The following is a 17112-nucleotide window of genomic DNA, read 5'->3' on the forward strand; positions in this document are numbered from 1 at the left end:
TGTCCCCTGGGGCACCCTTTGGCTGAGCTCAGGTGGCTCTGCGTGGCTGCTCCCCAGCACTCCACCTGGTCTTACTCCCGGAGGAGTTCCCTCATTACCTGTGAGGGCAGCTGACCAGCTCCCGGACGCTGCTCTTCGGTGTAGCAGGAAACACGACATGTTCTATCACGGATCTGGGGCTTCCTAGAACTGGGGGGCGGGGGTTCGGCCTGGAGGACCTACACTCTCAAAGAAATCTGATGAGATCCAGTTGACAAAGAGGCACAGCAGCACTTAGGGTGTCTCCTGCCATATAGCGCTCAGGGTCACAGAGCTCACCGGACACCGTGAAATCTCTGCCACGGTGTAAATAACTACACCGGGGCATATGTGGACTTCATAAAACTTTTATTGATACGTTTATCATGCCAAAAAAGGTTTTTTATTTAAACTTCAAATTCCATTTGAAAAGGAGCCACAAATGATTGTTGGGGTCCCAGCCTGCTCTGGGAGGAGCCCCTACGTTCATGAGAAAGCACGCACATTCTACAGCTACGTAATCTGATCACCCAGAACTGTATTCTGGGAAACTCCTAGAGATCCCTTGCAGGATGCCAGCCGTGTCTTTAGTTGGTAGTTGGGAAACAACAACAACAACAACAACAACAAAACTCCATTCTAAGACTTCTCAGAACATTGCTGGCTTTGAAACTATTGACCCTCAAGGATCTACCACCACCCAACCTAGAATATATGTATGTGTGTGTGTGTGTGTGTGTATGTATATATATATCTCCCCACTGACATATCACTGTTTTTGTTGCTTGCTGCTGGCACATCAGACCCTTAGGATGGCCTCAGCACACCTGGCCTTCCTTCTGGGTGGGATCCTGTGGGTTCCGGCTGTGGATGGGCAGCCCTTCAGGAGCGCTTGGACTTGCTGCAAGTCGGGCACAGAAGCTGCCCCTTGGTGACGATGTACGCCCGGCCGCTCAGCTGCTGCTCACAGCCCTCACAGACAAAGTGCTTTCGGTGCCAGGCCAGGTCTTCCACGCGCTGGTAGTCCTCCGAGAATATGATCTGGGGAGCAGAGGAAATGCATGACTTGGGTTCTGTCCCTAGTAGAGACAGTGCATGGAGGACAACTTGTAGATGGTGGTTCCTCCTCTCCCATTCTCGTCTTGACTTTTAAATGCATCAGTGGAGGATTCTGACCTAAATCTTAGGCAGTAAGTACAGTATTTGGCACAGGTCATGATTGCATCTTAGCTTCTTAGATGGAAAAAAAAACATTCTCTGCCACAGGCACGTTTTACTTATCTAGCATCCAGAATACTCTTTGGATCCAGTCCAAAGCCCAGTTGTGTTCTGAGATGGGATTACATACCCCAGTGAAGACCGCCCAACCACAGCTAAGGGCCAATGGCCAGTCTTCAACAGCAAGGTCACACAGGGTCACGTGGGCTTGGAATAAAGTAACACTTTGGAATATGTATATATGTATATATATGCTCAGGAATCCCTGAGGAGAGCAGAACAGCATTTAAATGCATTTTATGATTTGGGGGGAGCCAGCTGCAAATCACTTCATCTTTCTGTGCCTCAGTTTCCATATCTATGGAATGGGGACATAAAACCAACCCATCCCACAGGGTTTTATGAGTGCTACATGTGTTACTACATATGAAGTACCTGGCGTAGTGACTGAGACACAGCCGAGGCCACGGGACTGTCATCGACCTCTCTGAGCTGTTCTCTTCTCAAATGTAGAATGGAGATAATGATGGTCTCTCCCTAAGAGACCGCTGTGAGATGTAAATGGCACGTCACCTACCAAGTATGGAGGAAATGGCTGACCCATTGTAAGTCCTTAATAATGGATGGAGTGTTGCGACTCTAAGTATACTGGGGTCCTCACAAAACTGAGGTTGTGGTGGGGCGCCTGAGTGGCTCAGTCAGTTAAGTGTCTGACTTCAGCTCAGGTCATGATCTCAGGGTCCTGGGATCGAGCCCTCCCTGCTCAGGGGGGAGTCTGCTTCTCCCTCTCCCTCTGCCCCTCCCCCAGCTCATGCACACGCTCTCTCTCTCTCTCTCTCTCTCAAATAAAAAATCTTAAAAAAAAAAAATGAGGTTGTGGGGCAGGCCTGCCGACAGTCCTTTCCCCTCTTAACCTCTCTCGAACACACAGTTATTAGGTAAGACATTTGTAGGGCTTTAACTAGGAGAGGAACATGTGGAAGGTAGGAGGAGGGGGGAGGCAGATACTGGCTCAAAATGAAGACGACATTTCTAACCCTCATATGTGCCAACGATGAAGGTAGTGAGTTTCCTGTCATCACAGGCATGCAGACAGGAGTTACCATTATCATAATTATCATTGTCACTGTTAATATACCTTAGAGTTCCTCTAGCCTGAACTCATATTGGAGAGTCAAACCCCTTTCATGGCATCTCTATTGTATTAAGTTAATGTTTTAGTATTATATCATGTCCTATCGTATTACCTTATAAGACTACTAGTAGCTCCTATTTATTAATTCCTTGGTCAGACCCTGTGCCAAGCGTTTTCATGCATTATCTCATTTAATCCTCATAGCAACCCCTTGGGATGGGCCTATTTTCCTCCCATTTTATGAGTGGTAAACTGAGGCACAGAAGTTAGGTAACCACACCACTAATCGTGCAGAGCCAGGTTTGAATGTGGGCAGTCTGCTTTCTGGCACCCGCCGCTCCCCCCAGAGTGTTCTTCCGAGCACTTAGTAAGTGCCAGGCATTGTGCCAAGGATAAGACCTGACAAGAATGATGTGTCTGACCCATCCCGAACGACCCCATGAGCGTGAACTAATTTCTGCCCCCCTTTGCAAAGGAGGAAACAGAGGCCGAGGGCAGGACGCGAGCTCTGAGCCTCAGTTTTCCTATCTGTGGATCACGTCCTCAATGGAGCCACACTCACCTTGGCCTCTGGGTCCTCTCCCACAGTAGTGGGAGTACCCTCCCCACTGCCCAGCACCCCCCTGCCCCGACTCTCACCTCATCGCAGCCAGAGCACCGGGGCCGCAGGCTCTCGCAGTAATGGCGGCCACACCAGGGCGCGCCGTCCTTCCAGAAGTAGATGAGGTCCACCAGCGGCTCAGAGCACTTGACACACACAAAGCAGGTGGGGTGCCACTGCTTGCCGTAGCCTGCCCTGTCTGAGTAGACCACAGGGCTGTCGGCGGGGGCCGCTCCCTTGCAGAACTCACAGACCTAGAAGGCAAGGAGGGCACCAGGGACACAAGATGGTCAGGAGAACACTGTGACATGAGTTCGAGTTTCCACTCGTCTCTCTACTTCCTGAGGGCCCTCCAGCTTACTGTACCTCTCTGTTCTTCAGTTTTCTCACCTTCAAAGTGGGATAATAATATTGCCTACCTAGTAGATTGTTGTGAGGACTAAATAAAGTAGTTGTTTAGCTCAGGGAGTCTCAAACTTTTTATCCTCAGGACCCTCTATATTCTAACAAATTATTAAGAACCCCAAAGAGTTTTTGCTCATATGCATAATAGCTGTTGAGATTTACCATAAGAAAAATTAAAACTGAATAAAAAATGATTAATTCATTTAAATATAATAAACCGACATGTTAACATAAATATTCACAATTAAAAATAACTGTTTTCCCAAGCTGAAAAATTTAGTGAGAAGAGAGGCACTGCTTTATATTTTTGTAAATCTCTTTACTGACTAGCTCAATAGAGGACTGCGGGATTCTCATAATTGCTGTAGCTCCTTATCTCTTGCATTATGTGGTTTTCTTTGAAATATATGAAGAAAATCTGACCTCACACTGGTATGAAGTTGGTTAAAGGAATGGAAGAGTATTTTAATAGGCTTTTCAGATAACTATGGAGATTCTTCCTTATTCTATCCCAAAACTGGACAGGTGGTAGTTTCTCAAAAGTCAATGTGGAGTCTGAACCATATCAATCAACCTTTCATCCTGGTTACATTAAAATCCAGGACCGCCTTGTACTTTGAATGGATCTTTTACCCATTTACCCATATATAATTATTTTTAATGAACTTTAAGTTTTAGAAGAGTTCTAGATTTACAGAAAACTTGTGAAGATAGTACAGAGAGCTCTCATATACTCCACACCTCAATTTCCTCTGTTCTTAATGTCTTAGAGTAATATGATATACTTGTCACAATTAATTAACCAATGTTGATATGTAAATATTAACTAAAGTCCCAACTTTATTTAGATGTTCTTAGATTTTACCTAATGTTCTTTTTCTATTCCAGGATACATTACATTTAGTCCTCATCTCCTTAGGCTCCTCTTGGCTGTGACTTCTCAGACTTCCCCCCCCCCCTTTTTTTTTTTTTTTGGAGGGAGCGAGAGAGCAAGCATGACTGTGGAGGTGGGGGGGCAGAGGGAGGGGGAGAGAGAGAATCCCAAGCAGGCTCCATGCTTTGCGAGGAACCAGATGCAGGGCTCTATCTCATGACCCTGAGATCATGACCTGAACCAAAACCAAGAGTCAAACACTCAACTGACTGAGCTTCCAGGCACCCCTAGACTTCCCTTGTTTTTGATAACCTTGACAGTTTGGAAAAGTACTGGTCATGTGTTTTGTAGCATGTCCCTCAACTGGGATCTGATGTTGTTGTCATGATAATGTTGGGAGGAAAACCACAGAGGTTAATCGCCATTCTCATGACATACTATCCAGAGTACATACTTAACCCGTCAAATCTTTTGAGTCATTTTGGAGTTATTTCTGGCTCCTCACAACTCTGGTGATGCTGATGCAGATGATGGTGCTCTCATTTCCTTAAGTCCAGCACTATGCTCAGGATTGTGCACGCCTTACTAATACCCCTTACAGAAACCCTGGAAAGTTACTTCCCCTCCTAATTTAGCTCCCTTTTAAGGAAATCATTATTTCCCTCCAGACATAGAAAAACTGAGGTTTAGAGAGATTCAGTGGCTACTCAGTAATGTACAGCTGACAGGAGGCAAAGATGGGATTTGAACAGGGGCCAAGCCTGACCTGGAAGCCAAGGTTCTTTCTACTGCACTGTGTGTAGCCGCCAGCAAACTGCAACCATGGCCAAACCCTGCTGCTGCCTGGACCCGTAAGATCCACCAGCTAAGAATGGATTTTACATTTGAACTCCAGTTCAGTGAAATGTTTTCTCCCAAAAAAGAATTCCATTTTTCTCATTAGTGGACCTATATTATGGACTGAATTATGTCCCTCCCCACCCCAGATTCCTATGTTCAAGTCCTAACTCCCAATGTGACTGTATTTGGCCATAGGGCCTTTTAGCAGGTTATTAAGGTTAAATGAGGTCATAAGGGTGGGGCCCTAGTCAGATAGGACTGGTGTCCTTATAAGAATAAGAGAGACCAATCCCCCTCTCTCCCATTCTGTGCACGCACAGAGGAAATGTTGTGTGAAGACACATTGGGAAGGCAGCTATGTACAAGCCAGGAGGAGAGGCTTTATCAGAAACCTATTGCACCGGCACTTTGATCTTGGACACGTAGCCTCCAGAACGATGAGAAAATAAATTTCTGTTATTTAAGCCACCCAGTCTGTGGCATTCTGTTATGACAGCCCGAGCTGACCAATATAACCCGTATTACAAAAACCTATGCTTAATGATATTATTAGATCTTGAATTTCAGAAACAGAAAACTCAGTGGAAATTTGTTTTCTCTCTTGTTACATAAAGTACCTACATGATATCATCAGTTTTGGCTCTTGGCCTACAACACCTGAAATATTTACCACCTGGCCCTCCATAGAAAATGTTTGCAGAGCCTGGCTTTAGATGAGTACTCGATCTGACTAAGCATCAATTATAGGTCAGCCCAAACAGAAATATTATTTTGCCATGCAAAGATGAGTAGGCATATGTTAAGAGCCTAAACACTTGGCATTCTTAAGTTATAGACTTGAATTACATACTTAATATATATTCTTGTATACAAAGAGGAAATAAAAGTTATGATGATGATAAGTAGGGAGAGAAAGCCAAATGACGAGGAACGCCCATGTACTGACAGGAATCCCTAAGCACAGTAGTTGTTGAATGAATGGCTAGATAAAAAATGTGTTTGGCTAATTGATCCAGACTGCCTGACGATGGTCCTTAGAATGTGCTAGACCTGTTTCAGTTATGCCCCCACGAATGAATGGTGTGAGTCCTTCACCACAATGAAAACCCTGTTCCCCTGCACATGACTGAGTCCCAGCTCCCATGGAGCTCATCAGAGGGTCTAAACCAAAAACAAGTGATGAATCATCATTCATTTATTTTCACCATCCCTTCGGCACATCTGGGAAGTGTAAACTCTTTGGCAAGTGCTGTATGAGCACCAAGTGAGTTTTCTGTCTGGCTGGCTTTCTGTATTTCACGGGATGAAATTTCCAGCCCTTTTCCTCCCGCGCGGAAGGGACTTAGTGTCAATCCACCAAACACCCAGTTGGGAATCACTGTGATACACCGGTGGGGCTCCCGACTCCAGATTTCCCAGACGTTGCTTAACATGGAAGCAGGGAAAGGGATACAAATGCACCTGGATGCATCTGGGGAGCACTGGAAGGCACCCACACCCCACAGAAGGAAACAGAGGGATGGGAGGTCAGGGAGGTAGTCTGGGGGCCATGAGCCCAGGTTATGGTTGCGACTTCTGGAGGTAATGGGGAACCATTACTGGTTCTTGAGGCTGGGGGCACTCATTTGGTTCGCGCTATGGTGAGATAATTCCAGTGGTGGCAGCAGCGTGTAGGGGGAAGGAAGAGAGAATAATCCGTGCCCGCAGAGCTTGGTCCCCGCCATGTCTGAAAGCGCTGTCTCAAGGGCCTCCCTCAATGAGGAGTGTCCCTTCCTTCATTGTTCCCCCGGCATCCCTGACTTATGGCCTCGTTACTACCAGGAGACTGCCCTTTTCAAAGCAAACAGTGTCACTGCCATTTTATGAAAACAAGATGTCCGGGTAATGAGCCCGGTCAGTATGTGTCAGGAACCAATTTCCTCCTCAGGCCTCTGATTTTCTGTGCTCCTTTCCCTGTCATCTCAAAGGATAGATCTGACAGTGTCCCGGTTCTGTCAGCCTGGTGGCCCCTCAGTCACGAGGGGCAGGCTGGCAACCAAGAGTCAGAATGCTTAGCTTGCTTGGTTCCTATGATCCTGGCCTTGCCTTTCTCTGCACAAACTTATTCTCCTACAACCTTGGTACTGAAGTTGACAATTTCTAAATTGCAGCGGGTGGCTGAGAGTGGGGCTAGCTATGTGACCTTGGGCAAGTTACCCAACCTCTCTGTGCTTTAGTTTTTTTTACCCATCAAATGAGGACTCTAATAATATTAACATCATACAGTTGTTCTTGGGATTAAATGAGATAATAGAGTTAATGGACTTTATAAGGGCTCAATAATAGGTAGCTAAAATCTCCTGTTGTCCCTACTCCAGTCCTCTTTATAGAGGAGAGGCCTGTGGCTCAGAGGGGTTAAGTCACTTTCCCAAGATGACAAAGACATGTTGAAGGCAGGATGTGCTTTTGGTTTGGAGGCCTGGGGTTTCTTTCCGTAATACCACGATCACGCATATTGAAAGGAGGTTATTCCTCCCATCAATGAGCTTTGGTTTTTCCCCATCTCCATTTTTTCCATCTGTGCACAGCCAGAGCGTAGAGTTGCGTGAACTGCATTGTCAATCACTACCCCAGACTCAGCTACAGTCAGTCCCTTCTCCCAAACCACCCCCTGTAAGACAGTGGGTTCTCAGGCCTGAGTCTGCCCTGGCACCCCCTAGAGGGCTTGTTAAAACAGACATTGGGCCCCACACCCAGAGTGTCTGATTCAGACAGGTCTGGGATGAAGTACAGGAATCCGCAAGCTCCCGGGGATGCTGGTGTGGTCAGGGGACTCAGTTTGAGAACCACTATCATAGAGTGTTTAAAAATGACCTTAAAAATAAGCTCAGCAGAAATGATACCACCAATTTAGTTCGGTTACACCCCAAAAGCCAATTTGAATTCCTGGGATGCTTAAATTCTAGACAATTTTTAAGAAAGCCCAGTGTGGTCATTCTCAGACTACTTTCCCTATGAAGGAGATACTGTGGCCAAGTAAAAGTCCCTTGGGACTATGTTAAAAGGCATTGAGAAGAACACTTATCGCTATCCTATCAATTGGTTCTTATTCATACTCTCAACCATCTAAAATCAGAGCTTGCCCTTGAGAATCTTTCTAACATTTGACACATAGCTTAATTTGCAGACTATTTCCCCCTTGAAGGGAGGAGGTGTGGCACAAATCTTTCATTGGTGGAACAAAGGTGAAGTTTCTCCTTGTGCCACTGAAGTTTGGCCCTGTCCCTGTTCAAATGGTGAGAGATTCTGAATGAAAAGGGTCTAAATGAAAGGGTTTGAAAATTCTGTACTTTGGGCCTTTGTCAAGTGTTAAAACACCTGCTTGGAGAAAGCTGAGAAACACTTTAGATGTTGCTGCCTCGGGAGCTAAGACCCCGTAGGGTTGAGGTTCCCTTGGTCATGGTGTGTGGAAATGTTGGCAAATTCTTGGACACTCCTCCAACCCATGGATGTCTAAGTCCCTTCTTCTGATTGTTGACCCTCCTTAATGACTTGCTTCTGTTGAACAGAATGTAGTGGGAGGGATGTTACCGATTCCTGAGGTAGGTCGTAAAAAAGACAACACAGTCTCTTCCACTGGGATCTCTCTCTCTATACACACGTTGGGAGCCCTGGGCAGGCAGGAAAGGAATCCCGAGACCTCTTTGTGAGGGCAACCCTGTGGAGAAGCCACACAGAGAGAGGGGAAGAGGCCCAAGGAGCCCCTTCCTGCCTGGTCCAGCCCAGCTGGTTGTGTCTTCCTAGCATCGAAGCCACAGACCAGTGAGACAACGAGCTTCACAAGCCTCCAGCTCCCAGCCTACAAGCTGTTCCAAATGATGCCACATGGGCAGAGATAAGATATCTGCCACTGAACCCTGCCCGATTGCCGATTTGTGAGCAGGGCAGATGTTATTTTTTTAAGCCTCTATACCTTGGGGTGGTTTGATATTTAGCATTAGATGACAAGAACACCCAATGTGGGCAAACAGAATCATTAAGGCTTCTGAAATGGGAGTAACTGAGACACAAAGTGTTTTAGGCAACAGTAGGTTAGGGACAGTGGCCAAGGGTTACGTGGCCAAAGAACTGTCTCTAAGGATGGAGTTGTGTTGGCCTTCAGAGAATGATCAACAGATATGGAGAACCCTCTGAACCAGCAATAATCTCTCTCTTGGAGTTGCCAGAAGTTCTGTCCCAGTCATTCTGTTCTTTTCTGGAAGGCTCTTTTCCAAAGGCCTACTCAGTCTAAACTCAGAGTGCCTTGTGAAAATCTCACTATTACAATACAGTAAATATTAACACAAGGGCCTTGAATTCAGGCGCTGGGTTCTTTCCAACACAAATACTCAACAATTTATTTATAAACAGCATCTCCCCATTTCCTCTTATGGTGATTATTCACCATCTTTGCAGCCTCGTGTATTCCAGAGGTTTTTTTTTTTTTTTTTTCTTATTTTTCTTTCCTTTTTTGGCCCAGTGTCATTTCTGGCATCTTTAGACTCTTGCGTTCTGTTCCCCCAACCCTGTCATCTTCCTGAGATTCCTCACAGGACAGATTGGGCAGGCTGGGTGCCGTGGTTAGGGTGATGGGCTTTGGAATGAGAGCCGTGCCATTGCTTCTTCATCAGTGAGCCCTCAGACAAGTCACCCACCTCTCTGAGCCTCAGTTTCGTCATTAGGAACATAGGGCAGGCCCTGGCTCATGGGAGATGCTTTACATACAGTGGTCACTGTTGTTGGACCAGCCATTTCACCTCATGCTCCTTCTTGGGGCAGATTATTGAATCTGGGGCTCTCTGCTGAGCAAGGTAACATGTTAGGCATTTCTAACTGACTCTCCCTCCTCACTGGTTATCTGATAAAGGGGGAACACGGAGCCAGGAAGGCTTCATAAATGCTACCCTCGGAAGAGAGGCCATCAGCCCGGGGTGTTCTCAAATCCAGCTTTGATGAGTGTATAGGCAAGGACTGGCTTCCCGCCAAAGGATCCCTCACATGGGATCGTCTCTGTTGCAATGGCTGTGCGAAGTGCCTGCAGCTGCGTGGTTGCTGAGGAAATAGAAGCTTCCATTCACTGGAGTCTTTGTGGGGCTTGGGGTAAGGCAGGCCTTAGTTCCAGTTCTGGCTTAACCACTCACAAGCTAGATGACTAGAAAAGGGGAAATTAGATTTTGTAGGAGAATTCTTAGGATTCAGTAAAAAAAAAAACAAAAAACAACAACTATGTGACGCCATTGGCATAGTGCCGGGGCACAATCTAGATAGTCAAGGGATAGCAGCCGACATCATCATCATCATCGTCATCCTATTAACCTATATAATGGCAAAATAAAGTTGGATAAAATCAAAGTAATTCATAAAAAGCTAGTAACCATCTTTTATAGTGGTTCGAGTTCTGGGGTGAGCAAACTACATCTGTGGGCCAAATCCTGCCCACCACTTGTTTTTGCAAATAAAGTTTTATTGGCACACGGCCATAGTCATTGGTTTAGATCCCATCTATGGTCTATGGCTGCGTTAGGGCCACAGGGCCAGAGCGAGTAGTTGTGACAGAGACCGTATGGCTTGCAAAGCCTAAAATATTCACCATCTGCCTTTTACAGGAAAAATTTGCCAGCTCCTGTTTTAGTCAATGGAATATGATGCAGCCCACTCCAGAAAAAAAAGAAAAAAAAAAAAGATGCTTGTGAAGCCTATGTGGCAACATGGAAAAGTATTTATAGCATAAAAAATGGGATAAAGGGAATTTTCTGTGGAAAAAAAAAATCCCTTTAATGTCATTAAAATATCTCCATTGTAAAGAAGGAGGGAGGCAGATGTTGAGAAGCTTGGTAACCATGGTGATTTCCTGGGCCTTTTGGCCTGGGTTCTCCAGCTCAGACAGGGTTCAGGATACGGGGGTGGGGCACTGGTTTCAAATTCCCAGAGAGGGGCTGGCAGGAAAGCCAGCCTGCTGAGCCCACAAGCCAAACATCTGCTGCACAAAGGTTTGGAAGTCCCTTGCCCACAAATATGTCCCTTGTTGGGGCAGGAGTCGGGCTGAGCAGCCAGCTGCTGTAAGTTTCCATCTGAGAGGCAGACCTCGGTGGGAGGGGTGCTGAGGGGAAGGGGCTGGGTGGGGGGCACCGGCAGGGATGATAAACACTAAAGGGTGGGGATTACTCCGAGTGCTATGTTCTGGCTTTCTTTCCCCTTCCTTCAGTTACAAGTTTGGGGTGTAGGGAGAGGCGGAAATTCCACGCCCAGGAAATCCGTATATTTCATTTCTGAGAAAATATCAAGCAAGTAAGCATTCTAAAGGCGGGGAAATGGTTTGGTGGGGCTGTTAACAATCAGAGCACTGAGGTCATTGCCCTCGCGGCCCAGGCGCTCATAGGTTCCATCTAGGTGGGAGAGGTGGGGAGCAGAGGGCCTGGAAAGTCGATATGGAGCTTATCCATTCTGGAGCGAATGTTCCAGGTTGCTGCAGTTGGCAGTTCCCTGGCCATGGAGCCCTCTGAAGCCCTCCAAACCCAGGAGAACTCATGGTGGGTGAGACTGGGGTGCAGTGGGCAAGTCCTTCCATTGTTCTTGGCATGCAGACAAGAGGCCCCCAGATTCTTCACTGGATTGGGCTGTGGGTGACTCCAAACACTGCTGCTCATCCAGCAAACAAACATAAATGAGCACACCTTTGTGGTGTTGGTCCCACCCCAGGGCTGCTCATACTCCTCAGGGCTGGTGACACACAAGGACCTGGGATGGGAGTCCCAGCCCCACCTCTTATCAGCAAGCCTCTTAACCTCTCTCTGCATCAGGTTCCACATCTGCGAAATGGGTGTAACAACCCCTACCTCTCCTGCTAGTTGTTAGGAGAGTTCGAAGACATGAATGAGCCTGCTGAGGGTTCGAAGACATTAACAGTTTCCCTCCCACCTGCCCCCCTTCCTTGCCAGCATATACACATGGGGCAAGTAAAAGAGGGAGGTGAGATATTTTGGGTTTTTAATTGGCCTCACTGATTCAGAGGGCACACTTCGGGTGACAGGGACTGTTAGCCCTTGGGATTTTTCTACTGCGGTGTCTCCTCATGAAGACAGATACCTCTGACAGCATTTCCCAGGTGTCCTGCATCTCTTAACCTCAATTTAATAATGATGCTTTTGAAGAGGGTTGCTCTGAGGTAGGCAAGGGCAGCCACAGCTCTTGGGTTCACTCCTCAGACGTGCCTCGGCTGATGTGATGTTCCCCTGTCCCGTCAGGGGGGCCTGAGTGTGGGCCCGGAGCTGGAAAGCTGGGGTGCACATCTGTGAGCTGGACTCAGATCTGAATAACCCCGAAGGCCCAGCCACACGGGGGAGTTGGGCTCAGAGGGTGCTCTTCCCCCCAGCCGTCTGGCCCACCCACTGTTCTATGGCCTCACCCCTAACTCAGCCCCTGGGGGCATTTCCACATGGGCGATTTGGAAAAGGCTTCTGGCAATAGTGTTCCTCGGGTCTTGGATAACCCTTTCCTCTGAGCACATTTTGGTGGATGGGCTTGGTGAGGAGGACTCCAGGGTCTGACTCAGCTGTTGCTGGCTTCAGGCCCCTCCCAAGCTCTCTGAGGAAGGACACCATGGTAACAGGCGGACAGCAGCTTGACGGAGCCAAGCGAGTTCACTGGAGAACTGCCTGCCGTGTAGGCTGACTGCAGTGCGGAGGAAAGGGGGCTTGTGGCCTCAGGCTGCTGAGTAGTGTGGTTGCGTGGGGTATAAAGCAGTGTATAAAGCAGTTCTGGGTTTCCAGAACTCCCCATGGACCATTCAGTGGGGAATGGGGACTGGGAGAGTGCTGTGCAGTGTCCTCAAAGCTGGACTCCCTAAGCCAGGAGGCCAAATACATCTAGAAAATGCCTGTGTTGTCATCTCTTCGATCCTCACCATATGCCAGTTTGGCGATATCATTTTTCCTGAGCTTATATATAAAATTATTTTTATACTCCTTAGCAGTGGTTCTCAAAGGGTGGCCCCCAGACCAGCGCCAGCATCAACCTGGGTGCTCAGTAGAAAAGCTGAGTCTCTGGCCCCACCTGCCCCTACTAAGCAGGAGCTCTGGGGTGGGGCCCAGCCCCCTGGATTTTAACCAGTCTTCTGGGTGATTTAAGTTTGAGAACCATTGCCACAGCCTACCAGAGGCTCTCAGAAAATCCTACCACAAAGAAACCCATGTAGTTTTGGTCACTCTCATGTCTCCTAAACTTACATGGCCATGTAACCCCTTTATGGCCTAATATCCATTAGTTTTCCAAGGAACAAGCTTTGGGCAACAGAAAAGATGGACTTGGGGTCTGACAGGTTGGTTCAAATCCCACAGCTTTTCTTTTTAAGTTCTTGGGTGGTTGGGAGCTTTAAATCAGATACTCTAGTGCTTAGCGCTACCCTTGATTCAGAGAAAGCCTGCCACACATAGCTGCTAACGATAGTAATAATGATCATTCTTTGGATGATAAACCATACTATGTCACCAATATAGTTCTAGGAAAATAGGTTTCATGTGTCCTTCCTTTTGCTTCCATTTTTTCCCCTAAATCACCACTTGGATTTGGGGTGTCAGTCTGAGTTCTACAATTTCCTCCCCACATCTGGGTTCTCAAATTGAACGCCCTAGCCACTTCTGGCAGAGTTCATTATCCTCATCAGTGGAGCAAAAATCAGGATTCCTGCCTGATGCCTGGCTCTGGTAAACTGTCCTACACTGCCCTTTTATGAGAAATAGAAGGCAAAGCACACAGGATGGCCAGCACCCATGTCCACTTAATGCGGCTACTCACTGGGCTAAGGCAGAGCAGTGCAGGGAGCATACATCCACAACTAAGTTTGGGGTTGCTGGGGACACCCTATCTATATTCTTTGTCTATCTAGCTGCCTTTATAGGATTTGCTCCCTGGATTCAAGGAGATAAACAGGGAGTTATAAATAAGCACCCAGCCTTTTTTCTTCCTGGAACAGATCATAAGCAGGGTTTTATAACTCTGCATCACATAGTAGGACAAGTATCGGATCCAGGTTCTACTCCTTAGAAACTATGGGACCTTGGAAAAGTTACCTACCATCTCTGAATCTCTGATTCCACACCTGTAAAATGGGTTTGGTGAAATTCACCCCACTAGGCAATTGTGTGAATTAAACAAAGACCTTGAAAGAGTGGACAGGTATCTGGCACAGAGCAGGTGCTTAATAAATGTGAACTTGAATCCCATCATCCTCCTGGGCAATATGGCCATCTAGATTGTCTCCATCGTTCGAGGCTCTATTTAGTTAGAACACTCACTTATTCATCCATTTGTTCATTCATTCCTGGTTCACATATTTATTGAGCATCTACTATTCTATCAGTGGCACCTGCTGAAGATACAGAGATGAAAAAGACAAGCCAGCAGCACCTAGAGGTGACATACATACATGACATACAGACCTGAATCCACTAATTACATGACTAATTATCTAAGCAAGATTGGGGTTAGGGTAAGGAAGGAGAAGGCCGTCTTCCCCAGCCAGCCCAGCCCAACCAATACTGGCTTCCTTCAAATTCCCTGTTCATTGTCTGATCTTGTTGTTTATATACTTCCAAACTGTCACAACTACTTCCTAAAGTTAACGGTAGGTAGAGACCCGGCATCTCAGGCCACCTTTGCCCCACTTCCCTGCTGTGCAAATATGTGGGGCTGAGTAGAGGATAAAATACATTCTCAGATCAGCATATCTCTCCTGGGAATGGCAATTGGGAAGTGTCACAATGACTTAAAGAGATCGCCCTCCAACTTGGAATTAGGTGGTATTTATGCTTTAAGGACCGATGACTATTTGGATAGAGAGCTGGATGGAGAGGAGACTAATTTATGAAACATGGTAACTGATCTAAATTTTTTTTAAGTTGCTGGGACATGTATTCTTCCTGAAAAAATAGGTCTTTTCAACATATTTCCAAATTTGTGGTAGGGAAAATAAATTTTGTTTTTTGTCTTAAAGTTCTCAGATTAGGGGCGCCTGGGTGGCTCAGTCAGTTAAGCGTCTGAGGTCGTGATCTTGGGGTCCTCGATCAAGTCCCCCATTGGGCTCCCTACTCAGTGGGGAGTCTGCTTCTGCCTCTCCCTCTGCCTCATCCCCCCCGCCCTCTCCCCCCGCTGCTTGTGCTCTCTCTCAAATAAATAAATAAATAAAATCTTTAAAAAAAAAGTTCCAGATTAACAGTGTGAGGCCATAGTTCACTGGATGGCAATCCCAGATGAATGGGCCAACACATGGAGATTGGACGTACAGGATGCAGGTTTTGGATGACAAGTTTGAGTCACTGCAGGGAAGAAGGAGCCTGGCCCTCTCTGAATGTAGTGACAGCATCACTGGGGCTGCCATCTCCCTGGGATGTCTGGCTCACACAGGTGCCTGCCAGCCTGTTAGCAGCAAGGCAGGTAATTTGCTTGAGGGCTCCCTGTATTGGGACATTTATCTCCAAATCCCAAATAGAGGCAGTTGAGGCCAGTTGGCTGATAGGGGCAGAGGGCAAAAGGTAGAAGGGGGCCAGAGGCCAGGAAACAGTAAACACCAGTCCTTGGTGGCACCTGTCTCAAGCTAGTCCTCTTACCTCCTGTGGGGCAGATTCAGGCAAACCAATCCACGAGACACTCTGGCTTCTGCAATTTTTCTCAAACAGCCCCCAGGAGCTCACTCCTTTACAGCATATCTTCTACACGCTACTCGAGGATGCTACCAAAGCACAGCTCAGATCCTGTGACGCCTCCCACCGACAGCCTGCCATAGCTCCCCGTGGCCCTCAGAGGGATGTCCAAATCCCTGCTATTTTCCTATGTGGGGACAGGGTCTTCTGCCTGTTTGATTTCCTGGGGCTTGGCGGAGAGTACAGGCTAGTCAATACTCAAGGGACGAATGGATGGCTTGCCGCTTTAGGAAGCGTGCCCCTGCTGACCTGGCCAGCCTCGTGTCCCCACACCCCCCCAGCACACCGTGCTTTCAGTCACATGGGACTCTGCTCAGGCCTCTGGCTCCACCGTGCTCTCTGGAACTTTTGTACATGCTCATCTCTATAAGGTGGCACAGGGCTTCCCTGCCAAGCCTGAAGACTTGGATACATCCTGGTTATTCTTTCCAGGCCAGGCTGGGCCCCAGCTCCTCCTCCAAGCTGACCCTCACCCCAGCCAAGGTTTGATGCCCTTTCTCTAAGCTGTGACAGTTTGGTAGTCTGGGACCTCCCCTGGACGATGAGCCTCTCAAGCACGGTGATCGTGTGTTATTTTCCGCAGACAGTGCCTAGCCCAGAGTAAATGAGCACCACATAGCTGCTGGCGGGATGAACACATGAATGGATGCATGAATGAGGGGAAAAGCCTGGAGCTGGGGCCCCAACCGCGCAAGCCCCGAGCCTGGTGGTTTCAGCCACACCGGGAGGCCGGGGAGAGACTTACGTATTCTTTGGATGGGTCGCCGATGCTGCCGTTGGTGGTTGGGGCCATGGTCTCCGTGCCCTCTGGCTTTTCCGGCTGCTTCCCCTCCTCCTTGGGCAAGCCCCCCTGCCCAGGGAGGGCCACCTCTCCCACGCCCAGCGCCTCGTTCTTGTACTGCTTGACAAATTCTTCCATCACTTTCACCTCATTCTCCAGAAGTCCACGGCAGCGAGAGGGGTCCTGGTCATAGATGGGGAGCTGGTGCATGAGCTGGCGGCGGCGGTAATAGGCACCCTCGGTGCCTGTCACTGGCTGCTTCTCCTTCGGGATGAGCTCCATGTACTGCAGGCCCTAGTGGGGAGGAGATAAAGCAACTGTGATTTGCAGGCACCCACGCAGAGATCTGGAACGGGCAAAGTTTCCAGCTTCTTCGGGTTTTCTGCAGAACCTGAGGACGGTCAAGGCCGCAATGTTGTGAATCTGGCAACACCCCAGAGAGGCCTAAATAAGTTTCTGGATGAGAATGGTGTACTTTAAGTCAGTGTTCATTTTAGATTCACGGACTTTGAGATACAGGTTTGG

The 17112-nt window shown here is 47.7% G+C and overlaps 1 protein-coding gene across 2 annotated transcripts in view; it reads right to left on the minus strand.

Annotated features, from left to right (window-relative positions):
* Positions 1 to 370: 370 nt before the first annotated feature.
* The window catches only part of LMCD1 (LIM and cysteine rich domains 1), a 59034-nt gene continuing 42292 nt past the window's right edge, over positions 371 to 17112 (minus strand). For both annotated transcript variants that reach the window (XM_045861928.3, XM_064593228.1), the window contains 3 exons: positions 16552 to 16881; positions 3011 to 3226; positions 371 to 1059 (listed from right to left, as the gene is read on the minus strand). In XM_045861928.3, coding sequence (XP_045717884.1) covers positions 901 to 1059; positions 3011 to 3226; positions 16552 to 16881 — 705 coding nt within the window. In that variant the 3' untranslated portion in view covers positions 371 to 900. The remainder of the gene's footprint in view (positions 1060 to 3010; positions 3227 to 16551; positions 16882 to 17112) is intronic.

The sequence above is a fragment of the Mirounga angustirostris genome, unplaced genomic scaffold (genome assembly GCF_029215605.1).
Source record: "Mirounga angustirostris isolate CCGP_5_RB_7025 unplaced genomic scaffold, mMirAng1.0.hap1 SCAF_1, whole genome shotgun sequence".
In the NCBI taxonomy this organism is placed as follows: domain Eukaryota; kingdom Metazoa; phylum Chordata; class Mammalia; order Carnivora; family Phocidae; genus Mirounga; species Mirounga angustirostris.